The sequence below is a fragment of the Hippocampus comes genome, unplaced genomic scaffold (genome assembly GCF_001891065.2).
Source record: "Hippocampus comes isolate QL1 unplaced genomic scaffold, H_comes_QL1_v1.1 scaffold9, whole genome shotgun sequence".
Lineage (NCBI taxonomy): Eukaryota > Metazoa > Chordata > Actinopteri > Syngnathiformes > Syngnathidae > Hippocampus > Hippocampus comes.
Genome location: NW_017805275.1, coordinates 3,954,983 through 3,973,007, shown reverse-complemented (window position 1 = coordinate 3,973,007; position 18,025 = coordinate 3,954,983). Strand labels below are relative to the sequence as shown.

At 41.9% G+C, this 18,025-nt stretch overlaps 2 protein-coding genes and 1 long non-coding RNA gene across 31 annotated transcripts in view; 1 reads left to right on the top strand and 2 right to left on the bottom strand.

Annotated features, from left to right (window-relative positions):
* The window catches only part of znf185 (zinc finger protein 185 with LIM domain), a 33,018-nt gene extending 28,342 nt beyond the window's left edge, over nucleotides 1-4,676 (bottom strand). For 19 of the 29 annotated variants that reach the window (XM_019869965.1, XM_019869970.1, XM_019869973.1 and 16 more), the window contains exons 1-6: nucleotides 4,496-4,675; nucleotides 3,709-3,762; nucleotides 2,319-2,436; nucleotides 814-918; nucleotides 691-717; nucleotides 548-601 (exon numbers count right to left, since the gene is read on the bottom strand). In XM_019869965.1, coding sequence (XP_019725524.1) covers nucleotides 548-601; nucleotides 691-717; nucleotides 814-918; nucleotides 2,319-2,436; nucleotides 3,709-3,718 — 314 coding nt within the window. In that variant the 5' untranslated portion in view covers nucleotides 3,719-3,762; nucleotides 4,496-4,675. Of the gene's footprint in view, nucleotides 1-547; nucleotides 602-690; nucleotides 718-813; nucleotides 919-2,318; nucleotides 2,437-3,708; nucleotides 3,763-4,495 lie in introns of all 29 variants that reach the window. The other 10 variants (XM_019869980.1, XM_019869984.1, XM_019869992.1 and 7 more) reach the window with 3 other exon arrangements.
* Nucleotides 4,677-8,622: 3,946 nt separating this feature from the next.
* nsdhl (NAD(P) dependent 3-beta-hydroxysteroid dehydrogenase NSDHL) lies at nucleotides 8,623-17,906 on the bottom strand. The gene is made up of 7 exons (XM_019869858.1): nucleotides 17,265-17,906; nucleotides 17,013-17,174; nucleotides 14,514-14,660; nucleotides 14,285-14,413; nucleotides 12,501-12,643; nucleotides 10,171-10,273; nucleotides 8,623-9,398 (listed from the first exon to the last, which is right to left on the bottom strand). The coding sequence occupies exons 1-7, from the start codon at nucleotides 17,283-17,285 to the stop codon at nucleotides 9,063-9,065; spliced, it is 1,041 nt and encodes a 346-aa protein (XP_019725417.1). The 5' UTR covers nucleotides 17,286-17,906; the 3' UTR covers nucleotides 8,623-9,062.
* Nucleotides 12,123-13,700, top strand: LOC109515833 (uncharacterized). The gene is made up of 2 exons (XR_002168267.1): nucleotides 12,123-12,346; nucleotides 12,495-13,700. It is a non-coding gene; the product is annotated as an uncharacterized LOC109515833 (long non-coding RNA).
* Nucleotides 17,907-18,025: the final 119 nt, after the last annotated feature.

The following is an 18,025-nucleotide window of genomic DNA, read 5'->3' as shown; positions in this document are numbered from 1 at the left end:
TGGTGTTATGTGCTCATTTTGCCCCCAAGCGGGATTCGAATCACCGTCTCCCGTACGCCAAACCGATGCCTTACCAACTGAGCTATCCAGCCGCTCTATATATATATATATATATATATATATATAGCATTTTTTATTTTTTTTCTTTTAGCATTATTGCATCTCTATTAACCGGTTGCTTCAGCTGCTCTGTAAAGTTACTCTGCTAGGTCCAAAAGTCTACTGTTTGATTGCTGCTTGAACTGAATCTCCTCAGCTACAAAGTACTAACTGTACCAGTGCCTTAAGAGCTTGAAGGGCCTGACAAGTCAACCAGAACACTCTTCTCCCAGTTCACGTCTCTCAAGGCAGAATGGAAAGCAGAGCCATCAGTGATCAGGCTCCTTTCCAGTGAAGCTACCTTCAAGATTAAGTCTGTGGCGCACAAACATTCTCTATATTGAAGACTTTTAATTTGTCTTCTTTTTCAACCCTCTAGTATTGGGTGCTATTAGATTGTGTCTGGTGCACTGCTTGCTGTGGTATTAATCAGAGCTGTAACGCTTACCTAATGCCATTGGAAGTACTCGTAGAAGATGAAACGGGCTTGTTGAAAACACCCCTGTACGGACAACAATAATGATGGGTCAACAGGTGTTCTCACTCACTGTCAAAAATTGTAAATTGTTCATTAGTTCTACTATGTTTTACCTGATCATAAATCCCGAGGATGGCGATCTAAATTCAAAACAAAGATTTGATATCAGCACATATTGGGCCGTGTTTTCCAAGTGATGAAATACTGTAGTAAATGGTAATTTACAAGTCATTTACTTTTCACTGTCAGACTTGGTGCGTGCTTTTGGTGCAGTAGAAGTCGGTGAAGACACCGGACTAGATGTTGCTCCGTTCTGGCGTCTGGCCCTTATTTCTGCCATCCTGCATGAACACACAATCACTAGATTCAATCTGTTCAGTTCATGGAGTAAGCGTTGTATCCATGCAAATAAGACTGCTCAACAAATTTCCACCAAATTTTCTAATCAGAGATGCAAGTTAACTTTTCTGGATTTATTTTTTGTACTGATTTTGAATCTGCCCTTGTTTTTTCTATAGCTAATATGTAATATGGTAATATATTTAGTAGTTATTATGAATTAAGGATTAGGTTCCACAACAGGTGGAATTTTTTCTGAAATGCCACAGTGATAAATTACAACATAAACAATCTGTATGACACAAGCTTTTATAAGTCAAACTTCGATCCATCCATTTTCTAAGCTGCTTTTCGTCACGGGGGTTGCAGGCGTACTGGAGCCTATCCCAGTTGTCTTCGGGCAGTAGGTGGGGTACACCCTCAACTGGTCGCCAGCCAATCGTAGGGCACACACAGACAAACAACCATTCATGCTCATAATCACACTTGGGGACAATTTGAAGTGCTCTATTAACCTACTATCCATGGTTTTGGAAATTTGAAGGAAACCGGAGTAGCTGGAGAAAACCCACGCAGGCCCGAGGAGAGCATGTAAACGCAACCCAGGAAGGCTGGGGTCCGGAATCGAACCGTGCACCTCTGCACTGTTAAGACGACGTGCTAACCAGTCGACCACCGTAAGTCAAACTTAAAAACAAAAAATAAAACTAGCGCCCACATGTGATGCAAAATAAATTAAGTAAATAAAAAGAAATACATTTTTGTTTCCAAATGGGCATCAAAAATGAATTCAGGGACACATAAAGCCATGTTGGATTCAAATGTGGTGTTGAGAAGTGTAATGAGAGGTGGTCCAGGGAATCTTTAGCCTGGAAATCCAGACTCATGGATGTACCATTGACTGAGCGTGGTGGGTAGTTGCATCAAGCGTATTTCTGAGGCGGGGCAAACATGATCATACAGACAGCAAAATGAACCAATCAGCGATGTGACGTCAAGAAAGAAAAAAAGTCTTTTGAAATAATTCCAGGGCCGAGCTGAGATAGGCACCAGCTAGCCCCGCGACCCTTGTGAGGATCAGAAAATGGATGGATGGACGGATGTTTTCTGTGCCATCAGCTGCTGAGGTTTTAATGACTCACCATGTTTCTGGTAATATAAAACTGAGTTTAATGCTGAATGAAACAAACAATTGTCTCTCCCAGGTGCCATTGTGAATCTTATGAGGATGGACTTCCACCGTCCAAGAGTGGAATTGCTCACAAAGGATATGTCACAGCCAGTAAATGATTTGATTGGACAGTTCGTTTTGAACTGAGGCCCAGCTGCGGCGAAGGGCTTGGGGTCTCCAGACCCACTTTCTGAGTGAGGGTGGCTTGCAAGCCCAGCTCGGGAACCTTACCATGGCTTCTCTTCTGCAGGTTCATCCTCAGCGTCATTGTTGCGGTTCATCCAGCTTAAGTCACCCTTCAGCTTGGTCCTGACCTTCGTGGTACGGAACACAGTTGCTTTTTCCCCCTCTGAATATGAAATAAAGGATTTACTATGATTTATTTTTAGATTTCCTCACCCCAATAAGAAAGACCTCTCGATACGATGGAGTTTGGAGTGCAGTTTGACACCTCACGACAATAGCGATTATATTTTTCGATGACTTGGCTTGCAAAAACGAATATCCTTCAAATGAAGAAGAGGGCGTACACCATGGACTGATTGCTCGCTAATAACAGGACACATTTAGGCTAACAGCTATTTACTTACATTCACCACGAGGGATTTTTTTGTTTTCAATGAATTTAACCTGCATGTTTTGTTTTTGGAAAGAGAAAAGGAAGCCAAAGTACCAGAAGAAAACACATGCAAGTCCCACGAGAACAAGCAAACTTCAAATAGGAAGGCCAGAACTGATAATTCACTCACTAAATCTGTGAGGCAGACGTGCTAACCGCAAGGTTACTAGCTAACTTTGGCTGAAATTCTTCTAAATGCCACGGCCATCAGCCACTCATGAAAACTGGTTGCTAGATCCTGTACACTGTGCCAGATTTCACTTGGTTTCTGACGCATAGCTGTTTGCATGGCCTTAAGATTGGGAGGAGAGTCATTTTAAAGAGGAGCAGTTGAGCAAAATCTGTTCATGAGGATTTATTCACGTAAAGAGAGCCTAGATTGGAAGTACAGTAACTTTAAAGAGAAGAGTGTTGATGTGTGTTTCAAATGTCACTCAACCTTCAAGCCAGATTCCTAATTATTTGTAGTAAATGACATATTGAGCAGCAGAACCATGACAGAATATTGCTGCAGTTCTCAATTTGTGGTAGGTTTCTGTTGACGACCCACACCGAGTTTTGATTATGTTCCGTGATAACTGTAGACTGGAAAGAGCATTTTGAGTATTAGTAAAACTTGTCAGTGCAGTGTGGAATGAGGAGGTAGATGTACAAATGGTTAATGTTACCAATAACATGATGTTGATGTAAATGTTGAAAAGTGTTGGGCCAAGTACAAAGCCCTGCTGGACACCTGTGAGAGGTGGTAATGCATCTGAGCGGAGGCCCACCACCCATACCTGTTTTCAGGTGCATTTTGGTTGTGCAATCAGCTAGAATCATTAAAAACTCACTCCAAATATGTTTGAACCTAACTGTATTTTACCTTCTAGGCTGTCTAACAGCCAGGGAATGTATGTTCCCTTTGCATGCAATCAGAACAATGAGGCAATAACATTCCCAGTCTGAGAGACACACCCTGTGATGACCCATTATTGGGCAAGACACTTTCTTCTGACTCACCAGTTGACATGATTTGATTTTCTCTCACTTCTTTACCGGTTCTTATCAGTCCACCTGAAAAATGCAGAGTGCACATTAAGCCAAGGGAGGGCACAAATGCGTAATCGTACAGATTAACCAAGGAAGGGCTGTTTTGATAGGAATCAGCCTTCCCACGCTTTGTTCCCTCCCCCCCAAAAAAGAACCTGTGCTCTGAGAGGAATTGCCCTTTCTCATCCTTTAGTCATGTAGAAGAGCCCGTCTTTCCACTTCCCAAATTGAGGGAAAAAAGCCACGATTGACTAAAAACTGACCCCCCTTCGACCCCCCAGAATTTCTTTTTTGGGTGGTGGGAACATGACAACGTAATGATTTGCGTTCTGCTCTTTTCTATCTGAAGCAGCCCACCCCTTAAACGCATTTACAGTGAAAATACAAGAAAGCTTTCAAAGAAATACCCCAAAAAAAAAAAACGATCGAGAAAATGGACCGGCAAGCCCTTACAGTGAAATTCCTTGAGCAAATACGACATGAAAAAGTCCCACAGTTGGGAATTCACTTCCTCAGTATTTTAGGATTATGACTGCCACAATAATTAGTGTGAGTCAATACAAAGGGGCCTATTACATATTTGTCCAAGGTTTAAGACACCTGTCCGAATAAAATCATCAATGATGAATGAAGTGTCGTTAAGGAGGTGCAAGGAACAGGACGGGCAACTTCATGTGGCAAAGGAACGGCTCGAAAAATAAGATGGCAAACAACGACTCAAATCATTTGCATGAGACGACAGACTTCAATTACTCACCTTAATACAGAAAGTATCCAAAAAGGCACTGGTCTCACTTTATTATCCAGATGGTCTCGTAGCAGTGTAGTGTCCTGCTCAAATGCGCCAGTTGAAAAGTGGGTGTGTGCGTATCTTTGTAGGTTCTTGTGTGTGACAGGTGTCTTGTGCTACAGGTACGGGCGTGAGCACTAACAAGCTGAGCGAGTCAAGATGTGTGGGGTGGAGCACTGTGTTTGTACCACTGTGACTAATGCAAGGTGCTTGGTATTCATTTTGTTCTTTGGGAGTGAGCAAGCAAATCGCTGCCTTGCATGTGGCAGAATTCTACAATAGAAGGCAGAGCACAGGTTGACAACACAATGGTGGCTCGTAGCAACATCTCCGGCGGGAACGAGAACTGCTCTCATGCGCACCAAACAGGAAGCAAGCATCGTTAACATGAGATCAGCAGCATATATATATGCACTTGAACGAAACAATGATTAAAGAGGACAAGGTGCTTCAGGAAGTGGGAAGTAAGGAAGCACAAATACTTGTTGCGTTAACTCCCTGCATTTCAAAAAAAAAAAAAAAAAAAAGATACCGGCATTCTCTTCTCCTTACCCAGGTTATCATTATGAAATACCGGTAACAAAAACTAAAATAAATAACTAAATAAAATGATAAGGCTTTCAAAAAAATGAAAACAAACAAAAAAAATTACCTTTTCAAAAACTATAATTATAGTGAAAATGTTCTTCGGTTTTGTCTTTGTTAATTAGTAGCATACGTGATCTTTCGGGGTTCACTTATGATGTATTCAATTGGGTATTGCTATCCAGCCACAGCTACAGAAGAAGGAAGGTCACTTGTTTGAGGATTGTAGATGACTTTACATGATCAGACAATACTGAGTGACTTTATTATGAACTTGCATTTGAAAAACACAGTCGCAGTAGCAACATGGATGAGCCAGGGAGCATTAACAACAATGATATCAGAGATTCGGAGAAGCAAAACAGTGTCCATCTTTGGCCTGATTTAAGAGAATAATTGATGTTGTTGGCAACAAAAATGATTTGTGGTGAAGGTAAAAACTTCTCCGTCTATGCTGCAAAAGCCCACCCAGGTAAGGTGGACCTTTTTTATTAGTAGTAGCATTATGATTAATTAGTCAGTCTGTGTTAGCAGAGCCATTGTTGATCATATAAAGGTCAAGCCAACGCTAGCAAGCTTTCAGACAACACAAGTAGCAGGGGGAAATTATTTTGTGTGCAGAGGTTATAAAGATGGGTACATTATTGTGTATAATCGACAGTGAAAACTACTTTTCACTTCTGCCCTTCAGCACATATTACAGCCCGTACTATTTTTTTTTTAACTTTATCTTCAAGACAGGTGTTGAATCAGTTTTTTCAACACAGGTATCTGTACTTTTATGTAAGTACCGATTGCAACTGAGTACTTCTAGCATCTCGACACATGGCAAGGTAAAAATCCAAAAAGCAAACGGAGGCCTGGAATGACACTACATGTCTTCAGCAGTACAAAATAAAGATGTATTGTTTTGTAACTGTTGTTTCTACCAACACTTGAAAAGACAATCATGTTCAGAGAAAAACTTTAAAGGGGAAGAGGGTGTGAATCCATTGCATAACAAGTCCGCAGTCCGACGGCGAACGCAGGCAAAGTTTCACTCGATTTACAAATGTAAATGCTTGGGTCTATTGTCAAATCCGTCTCCCTTTTTTGTCCCCGTCAGCGACAAACCAGTTTGACGGCCTTGGCCAGTGACTGTGCCTCCGGCAGTCAATCAAGATGACGTATGGTTGCTTAGGAAAAAGCAAAAAGAATGTCAAGTATCTGACTCTGTTGTTACCAAGGCAACAAACGTATTCAAGAATCGGTGAAAGTAATGAGAAGAATCTCAACTTGTTGCCATCCGGTGTCAAACTGAAGCAGAGGAGCCAGATCTGGCCCACCACATCATTTGGGGCCACTGAATGCTTGCCACAATTTTTCCACAATTTCTGCTCTATCATAAAGGTGCCATTTGAAGGCGTGATCATAAGGGCTGCCCGAGCAGCACATATAGGAAAGGGACAAAAAGTCTAATCGCCTCACAATCTAGCCACATGCTTATTCCATAAACAAACACAGTGCAGCTCAGCATCTGGTCAGCAGATTTCACGATGGATGATGTGCTTTGAATTTAACTCACGAATGTGAATAACACAGTCAAATAAAAATGTGCAGTGCAAATTAGATAACCTTAATTAGTTCCACAGAGGGGGGAGGGGAATGCAAAGTGACGACAAAAGGCATTGTAGCACTTGCCTGCATCCTTTCATTTCCTTGACAGAAAAGCTATTGATGATGCACTTTCCTAAAAAAGAAACCAATTTCATCAGTTGTTAGAGTGTATATGTCATTAAATCTGCTCTTGTTTTCACAAAACAAGTAGTTTGTTTTGCATTTTGCTCCTTAAATGTCTCCGACGTGAATAGAACCGTGACCTGAAAACCGCCGAATGTTCCCAACTATTATTTTCAGCGCACCTAGCGATTATACATTTATGTGGTTTTACCATTGTAACCGGGCCTGAGGGCAGCCAAAACCACAACGTGACCGGTGATGAAAACAAGTCGGATACCCCAAATTTACAGCATCTACTAGAGCAGTCTTCCCCAACTTTTACTCAGCTGACATTGGAAAAATGTCATGCCACACCACCAAACAAAAATGTCACAATGCCGAAATGATGATTTGACTGATTGTGCAATCTGGGCGTGCTTCGTTGAACACCAAGGTATTAATCAGTTATTTGAATGCGAACTGGGTTGCGTCTCCTGAAAGATGCCACTGCCGTAGTTGGATTAACAAAGACACATTCATTTGTCGGCAAAGATTTTCTGACAAATTAAGTGAAACTACATAATTTCCTGCTGCATTGATCGACAAATAAACATCATGTTTTTGGTTGTAAATCAATTTCGGACCAATAAAGTCGAAATGGATGATTTACCGCCACAAGACAATGGTGGGGAATCCCTGCAGGAGAGCAACAGGAGATACGGTGCTATGTAAAAATGTCAGGATCACTTCACTGAGATGTCAAATACAACATGTATTCAACATTTAAATTTTTACCCAAAATTAACTTTTCTCTTTTTTTTTTTTTTTTTTTTTTGTAGAGTTTCCCCAAAGTTTGGCTCAAGACCCAAAATGCATAAAAAACCTGTGAGTTGTTTTCAAGCGCACATTCATCATGACAAATGCCTTTTTGATTCACATCTGTTGTAATAAATTCTTATTGCCTGTTGGATTGTTTGTCATTATTTTATGTACTGTATATGTTGATGTTATGGCAACACATGATGGATGTGAGCATATTTGAGTCCCAGAGACTCTTGGGCTGAACATTTTTGTCAAAATTTGCTGAAATACAATATTTAGACAGTCCAATGCCAGTATTGAAAATCAAGATTTTTCATTTATTAACAAAAATAATAATCACTATTATTACATTCATTTCATTGTATTGAAGTAAGGTACACTTTTGTTTTCTCTCCTCGGGGACCAACCTCCAAGAAGGATATTTCGAGCGTGGCTGCAGGAATCTTATTATCAGTGAAAATGGGCAATGAAAGACAAGAAAATCTGCGTTGTAATTCAGTATGAAGAGCGTCAGATGAAATTGAAGACAGCTTTTAAGGGCCACTTCTATGCCCTGCTGCAAAAAATACAGACATAGGTTTTTTCGTGGAATTTTGATTTGGGCAGCACTCTCACTTCAATTCCAAATCGGAAACGCAATTTGGGTGCACACTAGGGAACTATGTGAGCTTGTACGTTGAACTTTTTTCTTTCTTTTTCTTCAGATGACTGTGTGCGTCCCGCGTCTCTCGTGAGGATAAGCAGCGCGGATAATGGATAGATGGATGGACTGTGTGCGCAAGAAACAAAAGCCACCAATGGGCACTCCTGAAACAACACTTCCAAAATCTAACGAGATCCAACACGAGATGCATCAAAAATATGGCCTAAGAAAGAGAGTGATGTTCAGTTTTGAAAATCAAAAATAAAATAATTCAGTATTAAGCAGTGTTAATGAATTCATTCTACCCGTACAGTTTGAATACACATAATTCCCTTTCTAACGTCAATATTTTACATTGATTTTGTATTTAGTTCGTAGGGGTTAAAGTCTGGTCCTCGAAGGGAGCTTTCCTGAATGTTTTCTTCCATCGCTCGCTTGCTTTCCATCCCTCGCTGTTGCAACACACCCGACTCAAGTGATCAACAAGCTCTGCAGGAGCCTGAAAACGATCTTGATCATTTGAATCAGGTGTGTTGCAGCAGGGAGAGATGGAAAACTGGCAGGAAAGTGGAGCCTCGAGAACCGGAGTTAGACTGATTTGGCTCTTTGGATTGTCAAGGTGTTGGAATGCAGGCAGAGCCTGCTGCCATCTGCTGGTATAAATGTTACACGACAGCTGAAAAGGAACGAACAGGCTTCCCACCTGCAAGGTGGTTGGAAATGGCGTCCGTTTGGATTTGCCCATTCAGTCCATGTGCCTTAACTATTATCGTTACTGATACTTGCCTATTTTGCATTCTGTCTGAGATGAGGATAGCTTTGGACCGTGCGTTTGATCCCCTCCTTGAGGTCAACCAGCGGCTTATAGCCCATGTCCCGTTTGGCTCGCTCACAGCTGTAGTAGTGGTGGGTTCCGGCCAGGGCCACTCTCATCGGCGTAAACGTAGGTTTGAAGGACATCAGGGGGCGCAGCACCAGAGAGAGAAGCCAAAGCAGAAGGGCCAGGCCGTACACGAGCATGTAGGGCAGGTGATAGCGCGGAGCGACGTAACCCAGACCGACCAACATCTCTGACATGAAGTCCCAAAACCGAACCGGTTCATCGTTGGTGATATGATATGGCTGGTGAAAACAAAACATAAGATTCTGATTTATTGCAGTAGGCTAATGCAAACATGGTATCCAGCAGTGTGTCCCTAACTTTACTGAGTCAAGACACAAACAGTATTTTACATGAGAAAGATCTCATGACAGACGACCAAACAAAAATGGCCCAAAAAGCATGCCTATTGAATTAATAATGATATGGTCTATATCTCCTCACAAATTTCCTTCTGGCCGTATTCCATGGGGCTTGTTTAAGCAATCATAAATACATATTAATCCATCATACATTAATAAATATGCCCAAAGACGCACATTATAAATGAACCCATAGTTGTACCTTCAAGGGGGCATAAAAAGCAGGATTACAAAGGCTTTAAAACTGAATGAATGTGGGGCAGAAACTAGACTGAACTTGAAATACTTCCTGTTTTCACTCTTCTTTTAAATTTTGGGTAAAACAAGTGGCTGACAGTGGAATTACACACAAACTGCAGGAAGTATTTAAAAAAAAAAGAAATAGTGGGAATTCGAACCAAGAACCCAAAATGAAGGGAATTTTACTGTATTCTGTAGTCCATCTAGTGAAAGAGCACTTAATTGTTCAGCAGCTCACTAATATCGCTGGCTTAGAAGAACAAAGGCACATTTGGAGGGAATCATTTTTGGATTCAATAAGTGAAATTGGATAATGTCCCAACTGCAACTCATATCTGAAAACATCTCCCAACACATTGTCTTTGGAAATCACTAGTATGCATGTTTTCAGATGTTTTTTCCCCCTACTGACCTTTCCACATATGGGAGAGTCTGGCCTCAGGTGCTCAGCAGCCAGGATGTGGCCGTGTACAACGTTCTCCACAAAGGTGAAATCCACCAGGTTGGTGCCATCCCTGGAAAACACATGAAATAAAATACCACAACTGGGACAATTCTTTTAGTTTCCTTTTTAGCACAGCCACCTCACGCTGTGTTTTCTATGCTATCGCGAATTTATTATATTTATTCTACAAATACATTGCTAATGCTTTATTTTATATTGCATTTATATTGAACTGTGTACAGTTCTTTTCTGAAACATTTATTTTGTGCAATGAAACACTATTCCCCCAGCCCCCATTTTCTTGCTGCTGTAGACTGCAAATTTCCTCAGTGTGGGACAAATAAAGGTTATCTTATATTATCTTATCGTATTTATTTTTGGAAAGCCAAAATGCAATGATACAATGATCTTTAGTTGGGGGGAGCAGTGGAAATCTCTCCTGCTTGACACGTTGGATTAGCTCAATGGCAAAAACCCCACCTAATCAATATGTAAACATCGAGTACTATGAACTACTATTATGAGCGAGAGGTCAACCTGGAAATGCCTTATGGATGTGTACCACTGTAACAGGTACAGAAATGCACCCCAAAAATGTGCTTCCCCTGTTGCTGTAGTATTACACTCCACAGTCTCCACTTTGCTGCAGCGGTCCATTTTCTTGCTGCCCTCAGTCTCTTTTGAATAAAATGTGTCTTGACAGCCAAAACCCGGGAAATAAAAACAGTAGGCCCTTGTTCTCCACCACTGATGGGGTCTCATTCCCACTGATGCTTTCAGTGTGATATGGATTTCACAATTTCTCACGGTATTACAGACGCTCCCCAGCTAACGAACGAGATACGTTCCGAAGGATCGTTCGTTAGCTGAATTCGTTCGTAAGTTGCTTCAGTGCTATATTTTGTATGGAATGTATGTTTAAGGCTTATATAAGTATGTTTAAGGTTTATATAAGTATAATAAAATGAAGTTTAACTTACTTTTGGAAGATGTACTCGAAGGCTTTAGGAGATGATGGACGATTGCACGGTTTTCTTCTTTTTCTCATCAGAAATGATGCAGTAGCACTGGATGGCATCATTCATTTGATTTGCAACCTTTGTGCAACGTTCAATATTTGGGTCTTGCTGCTCGAAGAGTGCGATGGCTTTATCTATGAGCGAAAACCCCTCGGCCAAGAGTTCCGTCTCAAACTTCTTCATGGGGACAGGCGTTTCCTCCTCCTCCTCCTCCTCTCACAGCGCCTTACGTCGGTATTAGCGGCGGAAAGAAGTACTACAGTATTCGGAAAAAGGCGCGCAATACAAAATCTAACTTACAGCATCTCTGTCCGAGAACATTTTTCTACATACCTGTACCCGCAAAAATGTTCATATGTACCGTTGTTCGTAACACGAATGTTCGTAAGCTGGGGAGCGTCTGTACTTTGAATTGGAAAGTCAGTGAGGGGCAGGGGCATCTCTGTTTGGCCATGTGCCCGAGTGCCACATACACACGCCACATACACACAGTGCAGTGTAGGAAATGCTGCCTCTACGAGTAAAAAAGAAATGCTTTTTTCTTCAAGGCCACCGGCTTTTGTTCCATCATATTCTAGCCTTTGCTCCCACCAACAAAAGTCACTGAAGAGAAATGGCAGGGCTCTGCCACTGGTCGTCATGATGAACAAAAGCCAATTGGCTTATCAGCGTATGGGCCAGGGGTGAAAAATATAATTGCAGCAAGATAAGAAATAGCAAATGTGACATGTGATATAATTCTTGATCCTTGGGGTAACGTGATGAAAGAATGTCACAGGCGTGTTATTAAGACACAGGGGAATGGTGTTAAAATGTGAAAAAAAGCATATCTACTTTAAATAATATATTGTATTCAATAACGAGCAGTAACCCAGCCACTATATTCAATAACGAGCAGTAGCACCACTAGACTGTGTATGTACTGAGAGATGCATGTTTTTGAGAACATTCGATAAACCATGTTATCTGAGCAGCCTTCAAACAGGCGGGTGCAGTTCCACAAGCATTGCGGATGGCTATACTGATAACGCAGCTGTCAAACACGACAGCGACAGAGCAAGAAATAATTTGTCTATGTTGTCACAAAATTCTACAGTTGGGGTTTCCACCGCAGCATTTCATAGGTAAACAAATAAATTAATTCAGAATAATATCGCGTGATGTGCTCCAGCACGCCCGCGACCCTCATGAGAATAAGCCAATTAGAAAACGAATGGATGGATAATATCATGTATGGATGTCGCTTTGGATAACTCAGTATCCTTGACTCAGACTCACCCAATGATGAACTTCATCTTGCCCCTGCGAGCTGTATCCACCAGGATCGGGACCAGCTGCGGGTCCCGAGGTCCGAAGATGCCATGGGGACGGATGGCAACGGTGAGGAAACCCTTCTTTTTGTCACAAGCCTCCAGGACCAACTTGGACACAAACATGCAAATATACAATGCGAGAAAATATGCATTGGTGTGAGTGAAGGCAATTGCTCAAGGATGACACTATTTTAACTAGAGTGTTCAAGGTTTTCTTTTTAATTGATGTTTGATGAAAAGGAGCAGCGATACAAGTGATCAAAAGGTCCCAAGTTTGATTTGAAATGGGCACAAAACACTGACATGCTCCAGAGCAAGGTACCCAACTGCTTCCATTATTCTGCAAATCATGTTCGCTACTATTATGACTCAAATACACTGGTTGGAAGCATTTCGTGTTTTCATCGCAATTATGAATGGGCATAAAGTACATCATAATTCTGTGATTGTTGTGCAACTCAATGTGCTGGAGTCTATCAATAATGTGCCATTCCATACCAAATCACCGACTGGGTGATTTGGTATGGAGCCAAGCCGATTTTGATTTTCATGAAACTTGCTGTACTTGTCGACAGCGATGGGACAAGACTAAATTTTAAATTGTAGGCTCAATCGGAGCAGGCGTTTAGGAGCTACGGACCACCGAATTTTAATATGTTGGTCAAAAAGGGGTGGTGCCGCCTTCCTTTGAATCCTCATACCTCCGAAACTACAAAACAGGTATTGTTGGGAAAGGGAATTCAACAAGGAATCAGAATCTGGAATCATTTAGAAGGCTGGTGGATATTTTTGTAACTTTATCTTTTCACCTATAATTTGACCTTGTGACTCACGTGACCCGAACACAAGTTTCAGTAATTTTTTTTGTTTAGCGATAATAAGGACATGAAGAATCCATCCCCTCAAATATTCAAAGAAAGGTGAATATTCGTTCATGATTTTGTGAGAGATTTAGAGATTGAGTGTTGTGTCATCACTATCAACAAGTACAGCAAGTTTCGTTCAAATTAAAATATGCCTGGTTAAAATGTTCAGGATTTTGGCGGGTGATCTGATATGGAATAACCTTGATGCGGTAGGAAAGTCAAAATTCAGTAAATAATTGCATTGCGGCAGAATCCCATCTCCAGATTCAGAACCAAACAAGAGCAATTTGCACGAAGTTGATGTTGACACAGAACGCAAAGTACAGAAAAAAAAAAAAAAAAAATCACAATTCACCCCATATGCTGTGTCTTCATTCATCGCTGCATTTTAATTCAATTGTTTTTACAATTTTAATTGCAAATATTTCATTCGGGGTTTTGTCCATTCCGTGTCATACTAAATATGTGTTGGTGGAAGAATTTCATTTTTTCCTTCCAGTTTTTTCCTGCCTTACCACCCAGTGGAGAAAGTCGCACAAAGCAGGAAAATCACATGAGCCATGTCAAATGTTCATTTTAGTATTTGCCACTGTCCACTACAAAATGGATTCGGTAATGCCTCTGTTAGGAAAACCCCGGTATTAAATGCTCACTTGTTTTCCCCATCAATGAAATGTTGGAGAGATGCTAGAATGCTTCCAAAGCATTGTGGATGTGCCCTGTACCAAGCTCGCGAATAGCTCAGGAGGGCAACGCCATTGAGCTTTGCTATCACTCTTGACATCCCACCCTTGGCAGCATGTGTACTGTTAATGCCTATGACATCGCATCATAATTAAAAAGATGTTGAAACGGGCAAGCTAAATTCAACATGTCACTCTACCTTCTCTTGCTTGATCTTGGTCTCGGTGTAGTAGTCAATAGGCTTCTTGGCGTAGGGTAAATCTTCTCTCCCATTCTTAATGTCAGAGCCCTCAAACACCACACTGGCACTACTCGTCAACACCAATTTCTGACAACAACATCAACAAAAAAGCAGAAACCCTTGTGCTTCACCGCCCATCTAGTCTTAGACATACAAAACCGATGACCTCTTATCCCGCTTGTCTCACCTGTACTCCAACTTCAGTGCAGGCCTGAATGACAGTGTCCGTGCCCTGAATGTTGACCCTCTCAAACAGCTCCCTGTTGTCACTAGCGGGTGATGGAGAGGCACAGTGGAACACCAGAGACACACCCTTCAGTGCTGGCAGCAGAGCCTGGAGGAAAATGACACAAAGGATATTTGGGGTGATATGTCAGTTCTTGACACACTGCAAAAAAAAAAAGGCTACAGAAAGATAGGAATAATAAGTTTGAATGACTGAGATTCAACAAAGTTTATTTTGTGGGCTGATAGTTGAAGCTGGTGTAGAACGGCACTGCATCTTACCAAGAGCTGTTTTGAATATTGCACGGGCCCTTGTAGCTGAATTAAAATAACCAAAATATTAGAAACCGCTGTCAGGATGATGCAATGTAGTTCTACACCACTACAAATTACAATGACAATAAAAACCCATTCCTCCAAACATTTTCCAGGGTTCCGACAGCTTATGGCATCTTAAATTCAAGACAAGATCGTTCAATTCCATTTGAAAATTAAACTAAGACGAACTTCACAGTGTTCCCAAATCCTAATGTCTTATAGTATGTTGTCCAAAGTTGCTACAGTACATACAGTACATGACATGCACCTGCATTTAGGAGTCCCAACTAACACCACATCACTCTTTTGCTGATTCCACGCTCATGGTTGCGTGTATGATGCTGCCAGAAGAGAAATTTGGTTAATTACTTTTTAAAGAAAGTTTGTTTGCTTTTTTTTTTTTTAGCTTTTAGATTATTTACAATCCTAAAAACCATACTTCTTTCTGTTTTAACATTTTTTGCAAAGATTGATTTATGACATTTTAACCCTTTCATGCACCAATAACGATAATCTGGAACCTGATAACACGATAAACTGTCCACTATAGTAACCGCTGTCCCGGAAAGGGTTCATGCCAGTTAAGCCCTTGTTTTTAGTTTCATGGATTCAATGTCTTTTAAGACTTTTTAAGGATCCACAAGAACCCTGACTTTCTACAGCGCATATCCTCGTGAGGGTCACAGGTGAGCTTTTGTCTCTCCCAGCTGACTTTGGATAAGAAGTGGGGTACACCATGGACTGGTTGCCGGCCAACCGCAGCGCGCACGAAGACAACCAACCATGGATATGCATAGTCACTAGGGTGGTCCACATTTTCATGGCAAAAAAAAAAGTTTGTCGGATTCGTCGGGCCGGGTCGGAATTCTTGTCGATACTATGGTACAAGGTTCTGTGCAAAATTTCATTCCGATCTGATGATATTTTCCTGTCCCGCAAAGCGGCCAAAGTTTCCACCATAACAACTGGTCTCAATAGGGTGAACATGTGTATTTTAACCGTGCCCTGTTTGCCATGCGTGACACTGGCTGGGCTGAATGTTGCCCGAACGATCAGGAGCGGCTGGGCGAGAAGAACCCGCCTCGCCTGGACGCTGAGCTGAGGACGCTTTTCGACATCGAACATCACCACGGCTCGTCGGCGCGCTCGTCACCTACGGGTGGTGAACGACTTTGCGGAGAGGGGCGTCGCCCTCATCAGCGCGTTCTGCGGCGCCATCACGCGCGACGAGGAACAGCGACAGCACCTTCTGCAGGTCGTGGAGCGACACCGGGCGTTGCACCCGTGCGCGAAGTAGGCATGGGATGGCACGCACGGCGGATTTCGTTTTTTTTTGCGGTCTAACAGTGTCACTAGTGTTGATGGACATTATAGACAGATGGACAGATAGACAGATGGACCAGTTAACATGGACCAACAATCTCACCAGTGTTGAAGGATAACCACGGTTGCCTTTTTTGCAATACATGCGTTCCTGTCTTCCGTCTTTGAATTATTGCAAGTGCGAACTGAGCAAAACAAAATCCTTACTGTACGGGAGAAACCGTACTACCATTCAGCCCCGTAACATTCTTTCCATAGGGGAAACTTTGGTCGCTCTGCGGGACGGGATAAAATTATCCGATCGGAATAAAATTTTGCACACATCCTTGTGTCATAGTATCGACAAGATTTCCGACCCGGCCCGACGAATCCGACAAACTTTTCCAAAATGGACCACCCTAATAGTCACACTTGCGTTAATACTCCTTCATTTGAATTCAAGTTGGTAAAGTTGGCTCCAAGAGTTAAGGAATATACTAATAGACTATTCATGCTAAACACATTATTCACTGTGCTGCCCCATACAATAATCATTAGTTAAATGAAAAACAGGGTTAATTAGCTTTGTTTTTGTAAATGTGGTCATGCTAGTGTACTTAAAGATGTGGCTGGCGGTGGTGAGTGTATATTTGAACATTATGATATCGTGCATGTCATTTGTGCCAAATTATGTCAGACATTAGGCTTCGTATCTTTATCTACGAGTAGCTTTGTATGGGCAACCAAAAGAGTCGATTGATCTTGATTCAGCATGGATGAGGTTTGAAGTGTTCTCCCTGAGCGGTCCAATGCAGTCTGCAGCACAGGATGGAACCCTCACCTGCAAATCGCAAAGGTCTCCCTGATAGAAGGTGACGCCGGGCATCTCGAAGTTCTGGCGGATGTCAAACACCGACACGGTGTAGCCACGCTCCACGAGCTTCTCCACCAGGTGTCTGCCCAGGAAACCCGAGCCCCCGATTACGGCACAGCGCTTACTACTCTGAAAGACAGAGGACGAGGTCTGTTCATCGCTTAACATCAATGGTGCAAAAACTTTGATGAGAGAAACAAACAATGGTATTGAACTCACCGGTCGAACACGCGTGGCCATAGTCAGCTCAAAAAAGGGAAAAGTGTAGTTGTGTGGTATTGAATTTTAAAACACACAACAGACAACCACAAATGAGTGCGTGACGCTCTGTATAAGTTAGCGTTTGGACAAGTTCCATGTGTGCAAGTACCTGACTGACTAAATCAGCTGAGTGAGTTCTTACCATTCATTGGGCAGCAACGGAATGGCGGAGTGTATTAGCCAATCGCATAGAGCAAACGTAAAAGAACGCCACAATTTGGGCCAATCAGATACGTCCTCCGTCACTCCAGTTGAACCAGCCGCCACGAATTGGATGCCATTCATTTGGAAAATGCTTGTTTATTTGAATGTCAGAAGCACATTTTCGTAATTAGTCGCAACTGTGACGTTTTTTAAAACAATAAACATAAAGACTGGGTTTATTGCTATGTTATTGTATTATAGTGCCTTAGATTGAGCTAAACACCAGCGTGCATCCCGTCACAGCAACAAATGACGGAATATTTGCAATAGAAAATCAATATAATCATGTGGGTAATTTGTTAGCTGAAAATTGTGAGTGCAAATAGTTGTTCGATTATGTGTGCCCTGCGATTGGCTGGCAAACAGTTCAGGCTGTACCCCGCCTACTGCCCAAAGACAGCTCTAGTACGCTCTCGACCCTCGTAAGGATAAGCGTTTCGGAAAATGGATGGAAGACTATTCTATATGAAATCGTTGAGATTCTCACATTTTGTTTGAATGGGTGTTCCGGCATT